The sequence below is a fragment of the Nerophis ophidion genome, linkage group LG12 (assembly GCF_033978795.1).
Source record: "Nerophis ophidion isolate RoL-2023_Sa linkage group LG12, RoL_Noph_v1.0, whole genome shotgun sequence".
In the NCBI taxonomy this organism is placed as follows: Eukaryota; Metazoa; Chordata; class Actinopteri; order Syngnathiformes; family Syngnathidae; genus Nerophis; species Nerophis ophidion.
Genome location: NC_084622.1, coordinates 52076840 through 52089939, shown reverse-complemented (window position 1 = coordinate 52089939; position 13100 = coordinate 52076840). Strand labels below are relative to the sequence as shown.

Below are 13100 nucleotides of genomic sequence, written 5' to 3'. Positions count from 1 at the left end.
CGTTAATTTTTCCGTGTGCGGCCCTCAGTGGAAAAAGTTTGGACACCCCTGAGCTAACAGATAATTGTGTCTCTATACACTGTGTGGAGCTGCTCCAAAAAGCTAAAAATAATCACTTCCATTACAGCAAACACTGCATTCCTAATATTGTAAGTATCATTAACAAGTATTAGGGCAAAACTAAACTTGGTGCACATCGAGACCAAGCAGGACCAGGCGTGCAGGGGCGCCGGAACTTTTTGACTGGGGGGCTGCATTGGGATGAAAAAATTGGCCCTTGGTATATTCCAGGCCTTTTCAATATTTAAGTGTAGATGGAATCAAATGTATGGATATAAAACCATATGAACCAGGCCATGATACCCAGCCCGGGTCTTCTAACAGTAATGAAGTTCAAGCCTGGCATTGTGGGGAGACAGCGTACCGTTTCGTAGACAGGAAGTTCTGTGGACAAGTGCTCACACAGGCCCTGCAGCGTGAGGTCAGTGCCAGGCAGGGACTCATTGCGACAGGAACAAGGATAGAGATTCTGAGAGCTGTTACTGATCAAAATGTTGTCAGACCAGTTCCCGGGCCCGGTCCACCCACAGCACTCCATCTGCAACAAGACAAGAGATGTGTGAGCTGAAGGGGAGAAAAATACACTGCAGCCTCATTTCAACAATGTTGTACAAGTCATTTATAAACACAAAAAGTATTCACCCCTCCTCCCAAATATATAAAATGTGGTTTTTGAGAAGAAGATCCTTTTATATCAAAGTGAAAACTGATTGTTACGGATAGTTAACTCATTAGATTATTAAAGGTCAGGTAAATACCTGCTTAAAGGGGAACTACAATTTTTGAATCGTTCACAATCATATAAAAGACATGACGACGGATGGATTTGTTTTAATGCATTTTAAATAGAGATGGAAGTCTTTTATTCCAGATCCCATGTATCCAGAGGTGGGTAGAGTAGCCCAAAATTATACTCAAGTAAGAGTACTGTTACTTTAGGGATGTATTACTCAAGTAAAAGTAAGGAGCAGTCACCCAAATATTGACTTGAGTAATAGTAAAAAAGTATGTTGTAAAAAACTACTCAAGTACTGAGTAACTGATGAGTAACCTGTTCCTTTAATGATTACGGCAACAAGTAATGCACAAAAACATACAAATAGCAATGAACAAATTCAGAGCCAGGAATATCTCTTAAGCAACTAAAACAATAATATATATTAACTAGGGATGGGCAAATTAATGAGTTAATTACGAGTTAACTCATCAATCTATTAACGCCGACAATTATTTTATCGCGCATTTGCGTATGTTGTTTACATGCTTTTATTTTGTTAACGCCTTTTCTTAACAAGATGGCGGCGCCCGGACGGGCTTCGGCGTGGAGGGGCTCTTGGTAAAGATGGAACATTTGGCAAAAATACCGGACAATTCTGCAAATTTTATGGCTGGCTTACAGCGTGGTCACTCCGGGATCACTTACGACCGCCAGACAATTCTGAATGTGGATAGATCGGGCCGTTTTGGACTGAATGAGGCGTGCTTGCTAGACCGGCTAGCTAGCATGGGAATACTTTGCCGGCTACATCCAGCGGCCTGTGAAGCAGCGGAGTATATGTGTTGTCTGTCTATTTATGAATAATGCAGACGAGGAGTGTTGGCCGAGTTCTTAATGTTTGCTTTCAGAGCGTGCATATCACAACATACAAGATGCCGTCATGGCGACACACAACCTATACCGGGCTACCGCGCATGCTCGTCACTCCTGTTGCATGGTGGGTAGGGTAGTTCTTTTTTTCCCTGGCTCATAACATCACAATATAGTGCCATGTATATGATGCGTTCAGTTTATCAAAGCACCAAGCAAACAATCGGAAAATTCCCATCATATCAATTCCTAGATATGGTCATAATTATTTTAAGTGCACTACGCAGAATAAACACAACATTATTAATATTACTACTACGGATAATTTGATCAAAAATTCCGTAAAACAGCCCACTACCTATAATATAGGTTTTTTTAAACATAAGATCCCTGATAAAAAAATTTTTCCTGCTGTCACCTCAGAAATTGCCTGTTCAGATGTTATGATTGTGGCTCAGAGATTTGTATGTAGATTATATTTATTTTCCATAACAAACAGGATAACTTAAATACCCTGGCAGTGGCAATAAGCTTAAATGTTTGTATTTACATTTTTTGAGTTGATTTTCATAAAATATGCTATTTAACTGCTACTGTTTAACAAGGACTGATTTAAATTGTGTTTGCACAACAAATGTTTTGGCACTTTTGTTCATGTGGGAGAATATTCCAATAAAGGTGCACTACACACTACTTTTGAATTCATTATTGGGCTTTGCATATACAATGCAGTTAATCGCGATTAATCAGAGAAAAAGTGCGGTTAACTTCGATTAAAATGTTTAATCGTTGCCCAGCCCTAATATTAACTAATATATATTTGGTTTTACACTGTATTGGAAAAAAATCTGAAAATGAATTTTAACCTTGCAACCTCATTATACTATTGGCTAAATGTTATATTTATAAATGTAAGTTTCTCAATACCCAACCTGTTTTTTGTACCTTTAAAAAAGATTTAGAACTCTAAATTAAAACACTCTACCTCGAACAACCAAAAAGCGGTGAAAACTGTGACAGTTGGCTTGCATTGTGGTGACGGTTCGTTCTCTCGAATGATGCAGTCGGACTTGGACACAGCGTAAAGGTAAGAAAGTATGATTTATTAATACTAACAAAACAAACTAAAAACAGAAATACTTGCACGAGGCACTAAAGGCAAAACAAACAGAACTAGCATGGGAGCTAGAAAGAACAAAAAGCGCTAGCATGTGAGCTAGGGGACAAACAAAGGAGTAGCGCAGAAGCTACCAAGTACAAGAAGTAGATTTTTCAAATCTGGCCCGCCACATTATTTTATGTGGCCTGCGAAAGCCTGGAAATAACATGCATTAATAAAATATTTTCATACTAAATATACTTGTTACTTCCCTTTTGACAATAAAAATCATGTACTGCATGCAATTGCATATCTTTTAAAATGCTATATTATCAAAATCAAAATATTTTTTGTTAAAGTACCACTGATAGTCACACACATACTAGGTGTGGTGAAATTACCCTCCGCATTCGACCCATCCCCCTTTTCAACACCCTGGGAGGTGAGGGGAGCAGTGAGCAGCAGCGGTGGCCGCGCTCAGTAATCATTTTGGTGATTTAATCACAAATTCCAAGCCTTGATGCTGAGTGTTCAAAACACAGGGAGGTAATGGGTCCCATTTTTATACTCTTTGGGATGACTCGACCGGGGTTTGAACTCACGACCTACCGAGCTCAGAGCCGACACTAACCACAAGGCCACAGAGCAGGTGAATAAAAAATAAAAAATAATATCTGCTTGATTTATGATTTCAAAACAAATTTCTCCAGCACACCCCGCGACTCCAAAAGCGGGACAAACAGTAGAAAATGGATGGATCAATCAAATTGTAGATTATAAAGTTGACAATAGATTTTACGGTCAAATTCCGCCGACTTGAATTTTTTATTTTTTTACCGTAAAATCAACTTTGGTACTGTTTTTTTCCATACACATTAAGACACTAAAATATTAAAAAACAAACAAAAAAATATTAAGACAACACAATTTTATGGTATAAAAAACAGCCTGGAAACTGTTGCTTGACTTTTACTGCTAAAAACAGTGGTATTGTTTCTCCATTCCATTCCATTTATTTATATGCTGTAAAAAAACCACTGCTTTTACTGTAAAATTCCGGTGACTGAGCTGCCAGTTTTTGCAGTTTATGTAAAAATATTAGGGGTGGGCAAATTAATGCGTTAATTACGCGTTAACTCATCAATCTATTAACGCTGACAATTATTTTATCGCACATTTGCCTATGTTGTTTACATGCTTTTATTTTGTTAATGCCTTTTCTTAACAAGATGGCATCTCCCGGATGTACTTCGGCGTCGAGGGGCTCTTGGTAAAGATGGAACATTTGGCAAAAATACCGGACAATTCTGCAAATTTCATGGCTGGCTTACAGCGTGGTCACTCCGGGATCACTTACGACCGCCAGACAATTCTGGATGTGGATAGATCGGGCCGTTTTGGACTGAATGACGCGTGCTTGCTAGACCGGCTAGCTAGCATGGGAATACTTTGCCGGCTACATCCAGCGGCCTGTGAAGCAGCGGAGTATATGTGTTGTCTGTCTATTTATCAATAATGCAGACGAGGAGTGTTGGCTGAGTTCTTAACGTTTACTTTCAGAGCGTGCATATCACAACATACAAGATGCCGTCATGGCGACACAACCTATACCGGGCTACCGCGCATGCTCGTCACTCCTGTTGCATGCTGGGTAAGGTAGTTCTTTTAATTATCTGGCTCATAACATCACAATATAGTACCATGTATATGATGCGTTCAGTTTATCAAAGCACCAAGCAAACAATCGGAAAATTCCCATTATATCAATTCCTAGATATGGTCATAATTATTTTAAGTGCACCACGCAGAATAAACACAACATTATTAATATTGCTACTTCGGATAATTTGACAAAAATTCCCTAAAACAGCCCACTACCTATAATATAGTTTTTTTAAACATAAGATCCCTGATAAAAAAAAAATGTTTCTGCTGTTACCTCAGAAATTGCCTGTTCAGATGTTATGATTGTGGCTCAGAGATTTGTATGTAGATTATATTTATTTTCCATAACAAACAGGATAACTTAAATACCCTGGCAGTGGCAATAAGCTTAAATGTTTGTATTTACATTTTTTGAGTTGACTTTCATAAAATATGCTATTTAACTGCTACTGTTTAACAAGGACTGATTTAAATTGTGTTTGCACAACAAATGTTTTGGCACTTTTGTTCATGTGGGAGAATATTCCAATAAAGGTGCACTACACACTACTTTTGAATTCATTATTGGGCTTTGCATATACAATGCAGTTAATCGCGATTAATCAGAGAAAAAGTGCGGTTAACTTCGATTAAAATGTTTAATCGTTGCCCAGCCCTAATATTAACTAATATATATTTGGTTTTACACTGTATTGGAAAAAAATTTGAAAATGAATTTTAACCTTGCAACCTCATTATACTATTGGCTAAATGTTATATTTATAAATGTAAGTTTCTCAATACCCAACCTGTTTTTTGTACCTTTAAAAAAGATTTAGAACTCTAAATTAAAACACTCTACCTCGAACAACCAAAAAGCGGTGAAAACTGTGACAGTTGGCTTGCATTGTGGTGACGGTTCGTTCTCTCGAATGATGCAGTCGGACTTGGACACAGCGTAAAGGTAAGAAAGTATGATTTATTAATAGTAACAAAACAAACTACTGTTTAACAAGGACTGATTTAAATTGTGTTTGCACAACAAATGTTTTGGCGCTTTTGTTCATGTGGGAGAATATTCCAATAAAGGTGCACTACACACTACTTTCGAATTCATTAATGGACTTTGTGTATACAATGCAGTTAATCGCGATTAATCAGAGAAATAGGGTGATTAACTTCGATTAAAATTTTTAATCGTTGCCCAGCCCTAAAAAATATATATTGTTAATGTATTCTACATACACACGTATATTCATATACTACTCCTTGTTAAAAGTGGCCCTCTGAGGGCAACCATAACTGCCTGAATGGCCGTCAATGAAAACACACCGGCTCTCGATCATAAGTCATGCCTCTCACCTGGACAGAGGAAGTCTGAGTAGGTATTCAGACAAGTTGGTACACTCTGACCGAAAATGGCCAGACCTAGAGATGTCCGATAATATCAGACTGCTGATATTATAGGCTGATGAATGCTTTAAAATGTAATATCGGAAATTATCGGTATCTGTTTCAAAAATTAAAATGTATAACTTTTTAAAACGCCGCTGTACGGAGTGGTACACGGACGTAGGGAGAAGGACAGAGCAGTTGCGTCTCCCGGTCATACTTGCCAACCCTCACGACGTAAGTAAATCTTACGTTGACAGAAATGTTGAAATTTAATATTCATTCTGCACATTTTTACAACATTAAAAACCATTAGTAAATCAGAAGCTGCTCAGAAGGTGAGACTACTCCTGGAAATTACTGTTTTTTAATGGCCAAAGGTATAGATAGATGTGTGTGTCTAAGTTAAAAGAAACGGAAGCTTTATTACAATCTTTGGCAAGCTGGGTAATGTTTGCTGTGGTCTGGAACAACATGGCAGACAAACAACTATATGAAATGCAGCCTATATTACATACAGATAATGTGTCATGTAAAACTAAATTATTTTCAAAGAGGAAACAGGTAAAGGAATTTATCCTTCCATCCATCCATTTTCTACCGCTTATTTCCTTTCGGGGTCGCGGGGGGCGCTTTAAATGAGCTCAAATATAGCTACAAATGAGGCATAATGATGCAATATGTGCGTAGAGCTAGCCTAAATAGCCTGATAGCATTGATTGGCTTGCAGTCATGCACTGACCAAATATGCCTGATTAAAATTCACGCACAGCATAAAACTTTTGGTGGGCAAAATGAGACAAAGAAGGAGTGGAAGATCTGACATGTAAACAATCTGTTGCGTCACAGTCTACACTATGGCGAGTTCAAGAACCACCAAAATGAGTAGGACAAAACATATTAAACAGTGGTAGTTCTAACAATTGTGTCATACTAAATATTATTATTTTTCCATTCTCAATCCTTTTTAAAAATGCTCCAGGGAGCCACTAGGGCGGCACCAAAGAGCCGCGGGTTGCTGACCCTCGGACTACCCAAACTTGAACAGTGCAGATGTGATATGAACTCACCGTTCTCTGAATGTAGTCCCAAGTTTGCTCGGTTGTTCTGTTCTGGCCGGTGTAATGGATTATCATGCTCTTTATGATGTTGGACATCTCATTTTTCAACTAGAAAAGAAAAACAGGGGACAGTTAATTTACAAATTAAATCTAAACACACTGCAGTACATTGTTTATTTTCAACAGTATGTGTCATTTGTGGGTTTTTTTTTTTACGCATACAAGCGATACATAAGAAAGGAAAAAAACCAGAGATGATATTTACAACTTTTCACAAACACAAGTGAATACAAGGCATACTTGTGGGTGGCCGTATAGACAATTTGACCACTGTTACAAATATGCTGAACCCACACCAAACAAGAATGACATTTTGGGAGAAAATCCACACCGTAACACAACATAAACACAACGGAACAAATACCCAGAACCCTTGCAGCACTAACTCTTCTGAGACGCTACAATATACACCCCCCGCTACCACCTACCCCATACTTGCCAACCCTCCCGATTTGGTCTGGGAGACTCACAAATTTCAGTGCCCCTACCGAAAATCTCCCGGGCAACTATTCTTCCGAATGTATCCCGATTTCCACCCGGACAACAATATTGGGGCCGTAAGCCACTGCCTTTAGCGTCCTCTACTACATGTTGTCATGTCCACTTTTCCTCCATGCAAACAGTGTGTCGGCCCAGTCACATGATATATGCGGCTTTGACATACACACACAAGTGAAGGCCTTGCATACTTGGTCAACAGCCATACATGTCACACCGAGGGTGGCCATATAAACAACTTTAACACTGTTACAAATATGCGCCACACTGTGAACCCACAGCAAACAAGAATGACAATCCCATTTCGGGAGAACATCCGCAATGTAACACAACAGAACAACAGGGACGGCGTGGCCGGGCGCAACCCGAGGGTCCCTGGTTCAATCCCCACCTTGTACCAAGCTCGTCACATCCGTTGTGTCCTGAGCAAGACACTTCACCCTTGCTCCTGATGGGTGCTGGTTAGTGTGTGAATGTGTGTGTGAATGGGTAAATGTGGAAGTAGTGTCAAAGCGCTTTGAGTACCTTGAAGGTAGAAAAGCGCTATACAAGTACAACCCATTTATCATTTATTTAACAAATACCCACAACCCCTTGCGGCACTAACTCTTCCAGGATGCCACAGTATACATCCACCCCCACACTTGCCAACCCTCCCGATTTTTCTGGGGGACTCCCAAATATCAGTGGCCCTCCCCAAAATCTCCCGGGGCAAACATTCTCCCGATTTCCGCTACAATATAGCCCCCCCGCTACCACCAAACCCCGCCCCCCTCAACCCTCCTCATGCTCTCTCAGGAAGAGCACGTCCCAAATTCCAAGCTGCTGTTATGAGGCATGTTAAAAAAAAAAAAATGCACTTTGTGACTTCAATAATAAATATGGCAGTGCCATGTTGGCATTTTTTTTCCATAACTTGAGTTGATTTATTTTGGAAAACCTTGTTAGATTTTTAATGCATCCAGCGGGGCATCACAACAAAATGAGGCATAATAATGTGTTCATTCCACCACTGTATATATCGATATAGGTTGGTATCGGAATCAGTAATTAAGAGTTGGACAATATCGGATATCGGCAAGAAAGCCATTACCTGACATCTCTAAAAGAAACTAAACATTTGTCTTTATTTGCAGCATTTTTTAAAAAAGTTTTTACCAGGCAAGACCTCAGGTGCAAAATGGGGTGTCACACTCGGCCCAACAGCTGCACGAATGCAGTCTTGCAGGAGCCCGAGTGAGAGTGCAAGATTACAGAGCTGCTGCAGCGTTGTAGCATTCAGAGCTCTTTTGGAGATACAACCTCAGCCTATTTCGGGAAGGAGGGCACCGCCCTGCCCTGTGGTGAACTTTAAACAAGGAGCACGTCCAGCCTCAAGTGATACATCAACACGAGCATGCTGGAGGAGCACAAAACACTTTTCAAGTGGGACTAATATATATTTATCAGGGTTCAATTTCAACCTGATAGTCCCACATTGATGTATTTAGTAGCTGTGAAGATGCATGACTGTTACATGGGGGAGATGCAGTGTTTACATTTATTTTTGCTTTTCGTTTTCAGGTGGCTCATGAGGTAAATGTGTGTTTATTTAATAACTATGTTTGCTCTTTGTACACAATGTTAGCGTGCATGTGTTAGGGGACTATTTCCACCTCAAAACAGTGTGGAATGGGAAGGAACATTCACTGTTTATTCACTTTGTTCTGTGCAAGGACAAAAAACAATGAGTACACTCTAGGGCTGGAAGATATGGCCTTTTTTTAATATCTCAATATTTTTAGGCCATATGGCGATACAACATATATATCTCAATATTTTGCCTTAGACTCGAATGAACACTTGATACATATCGCCCAACACTAATTTAAGTTTTTCAATATCTAACTTAGATTAAAAAAAGTATACTCTGTCTGTTAGCAACGTTTTGCACTTGATTACAAATCACAAGCAAAATAAATAAAACGGTTGTCATTGTTCTCTCGGTATTGTTGAATGTGCTCAAGAAGTACTTACACCCACACTAAAATCATTTAACAAAATTGTGTTTTCTTATTTCTTTTCACTAAAATAGACATGTAAATATATTCTTTTGGCAGAGGAAACAGAACAATAATGTTTCCTCTGCCAAGAGAATATATTACATGTCTATTTTAGTGAAAAGAAATAAGAAAATCTAATAAAAATAGTATTTTTTTTATGGAGACATTGTTGTTCAGTATCCATAAAAGCAATACTATTTTTATTAGTTGTTCTTATTTCTTTTCACTAAAATAGACATGCAATATATTCTATTGGCAGAAAAACAAATAAAAATAGTATTGCTTTTATGGAGACAGAACAATAATGTCTCCATAAAAGAAATACTTTTCAATTTGTTTTTTTTAATTTCTTTTAACTAAAATAGACATGCAATATATTTTCTTGGCAGAGGAAACATTATTGTTCTGTCTCCATAAAAGAAATACTATTTTTATTTGTTTTTCTTATTTCTTTTAACTAAAATAGACATGCAATATCTTCTCTTGGCACAGGAAAAATTATTGTTCTGTCTCCAGAAAAGAAATACTATTTTTATTAGTTTTTCTTATTTCTTTTCACTAAAATAGACATGTAAATATATTATCTTGGCAGAGGAAACAGAACAATAATGTTTCCTCTGCCAATAGAATATAATGCATGTCTATTTTGGTGAAAAGAAATAAGAAAATCTAATAAAAATAGTATTTTTTTATGGAGACATTATTGTTCAATCTCCATAAAAGCAATACTATTTTTATTAGTTTTTCTTATTTATTTTCACTAAAATAGACATGCTATGTATTCTATTGGCAGAAAAACAAATACAAATAGTATTTCTTTTATGGAGACAGAAAAATAATCCCTCCATAAAAGCAATACTATTTCAATTAGTTTTTTCTTATTTCTTTTAACTAAAATAGACATGCAATCTCTTCTCTTGGCAGAGGAAACATTATTGTTCTGTCTCCATAAAATAAATACTATTTTTATTAGTTTTTCTTATTTCTTTTCACTAAAATAGACATGTAACTATATTCTCTTGGCAGAGGAAACAGAACAATAATGTTTCCTCTCCCAAGAGAATATATTGCATGTCTATTTTAGTGAAAAGAAATAAGAAAATCTAATAAAAATATTATTTTTTTTATGGAGACATTATTGTTCAATCTCCATAAAAGCAATACTATTTTTATTAGTTTTTCTTATTTATTTTCACTAAAATAGAACATTCAATATATTCTATTGGCAGAAAAACTAATTGAAATAGTATTGCTTTTATGGAGACAGAACAATAATGTCTCCATAAAAGAAATACTATTTCAATTTGTTTTTCTTATTTCTTTTAACTAAAATAGACATGCAATATATTCTCTTGGCAGAGGAAACATTACTACTTTTATTTGTGTGTTTGAATATGTTTATCTCCTTCCATTTTAATTTGTAAACATTTTAGAATAATTCTATAATATTTTTTCACTTTCAGTTTGTGACGACACGGGAGTTCACCACCTGTTTGTTTTGTTTAATTTGCTGTTTTTCTTTTCTTTGGGGGAAGAGTTGGCATCATCGGGATATAAACAAAACAAATATTTTGACATACAGGGCAGACAATAGATGTATGATATATGCAATGAATAGGAATATCTGAAGCTGGACATCAATGATAAAAATAAAAAAAATGATGTTACACATCACTATGTAATGATACAGGAAACAATAAACCAGATAAAAGTGCCTGTAAAATATAGAGACTAAAGAAAGTACCACTGCCATATTTGCCCCCACAGCATCAGACAACCTAATATCCCGCAGCTTCACATTAGTCAAAAACCAACATCCTGTGACTTTTCACTTGTTAAACCATGAAAACGTTTCACTTCAGGAAGCGGGAGGCTCACACTCACAGCTGTGACATGGGGAAGCACAAACGGCATTTTAAATCAAACTTATAAAAAAAAAAATGTGTCTTACCTGATCCCTCTGAAAGTAGATGAGAACTCCAGCAGTAACTTGGGCAATGAGGATGAGCAGGAGGCAGGTGAAATACTGTCAGGGTAAACAAGAAGTTACATTTACAGACAAAGACATTTTGCAGAGTGGTTTCACTAAAGCAAACATCGAGAAATGCTTCAAAAAAATGACAACTAGAGATGTCCGATACTATCGGCCGATAAATGCTTTAAAATGTAATATCGGACATTGTCTGTATCGCTTTCAAAAAGTAAAATTAATGACTTTTTAAAACGTTGCTGTACGGAGCGCTACATGTCCAGTAAAACACGGACGTAGTTGCGTCTTCCAGTCAGCAGCCCCTCCCCCCTCCCACACACAACACAGGACTTGACGACTGCAGCATGAGGTTTAATGGCGACGCTTGATGACCTCATCAAACCGCCGCGAGCTCAGCATAACCACAACAAGTGTGTTGTTGCCGGTGCTGTAGCCGTGGCTAACAAGCCAGCTCGCTCAATGACTGACTAACGTCACCATGTCTATGGTTTGGGATTACTTTAAAGTGTCTCTGACAGATAAAAACCTGGCAATTTGCAATGCCTGCAAATTATGCGAGGAGGAACCAAGACATCTTTCTTTAATACGAGCAATTTAATCTCCCACCTCTTCAAGAATCATAAGTAGATACACAATGAATACAAGCGGAAGATGGATGAAAAGCAAACATCGAAAGCAGCTTGCAGTGAACGGAGGTTCCCTGTCTCAAGGCAGCATTTCAGAAGCTCTGGCTGACTGCTGGGCCACTTCAAGCACTCACCACCAGCTTGCAGCACATTTGTGTTACTCATACAAATATGTTAGAGCAGGGCAGATTGAGGCCAGTTTACACACCAAGAGAGTGTGTGATAATTATTGGTACTTTAACTTTAACTTTAACATTAATTTCCTGTTATACAGTATGCCAGGCAGTCTACTAAAGGAGGACTATGTTATTGTTTACTTTATTACTCTAGAATACTCTGGACTGAAGCTGTGTGCCTTCATTTTTTTTGTAGTTGTGTTGTTCTGAGGCATGTTTAAAGAAAAAATAAAATAGTGCACTTGGTGAAAGTCAAAGTATAGTGTTTCTATTGTAGTGGGTATCAGGATTATCTCAGGGAGAGCATGTCCCAAATTCCTAGCTGCTGTTTTGAGGCAGGTTAAAAAAAATAATGCACTTTGTGACTTCAATACTAAATATGGCAGTGCCATGTTGGCATTTTTTTCCATAACTTGAGTTGATTTATTTTGGGAAACCTTGTTACATTGTTTAATGCATCCAGCGGGGCATCACAACAAAATTATGCATAATAATGTATTCATTCCACCACTGTATATATCGGTATCGGTAATTAAGAGTTGGATAATATTGGAATATCGGCACAAAAGCCATTATCGGACATCGCTAGTCTTGTGGCAAGGGTGTGTGTGTTTGCTGGGAGTTGGAGTGGCAGCTGGTCACTGTCACTGACTGGGTGGAGAAAAGTAGGTCAATGCAGCACTACAACTACCCCCCCACTCACCCAACATGAGAGGCCACTTACACACCCTTGTACACTAACAGCTTACTGTACCTCCTTCTGTCGGTGCCTCCCACCCCCCAACATGTTGCCCACACATAAGCAGATAGCTCATTGGCTCCAGTGTCAGCAAGAACTTATGTTCTTAAAGGCCTACTGAAATG

The 13100-nt window shown here is 37.9% G+C and overlaps 1 protein-coding gene across 1 annotated transcript in view; it reads right to left on the bottom strand.

The window, feature by feature from the left end:
• Window positions 1–13100, bottom strand: part of LOC133563542 (CD82 antigen-like) — a 91273-nt gene that overhangs the window by 18218 nt on the left and 59955 nt on the right. The window contains exons 5-7 of the mRNA XM_061917711.1: window positions 11396–11470; window positions 6854–6952; window positions 425–598 (exon numbers count right to left, since the gene is read on the bottom strand). Of these exons, the coding sequence (XP_061773695.1) occupies window positions 425–598; window positions 6854–6952; window positions 11396–11470 (348 nt within the window). The remainder of the gene's footprint in view (window positions 1–424; window positions 599–6853; window positions 6953–11395; window positions 11471–13100) is intronic.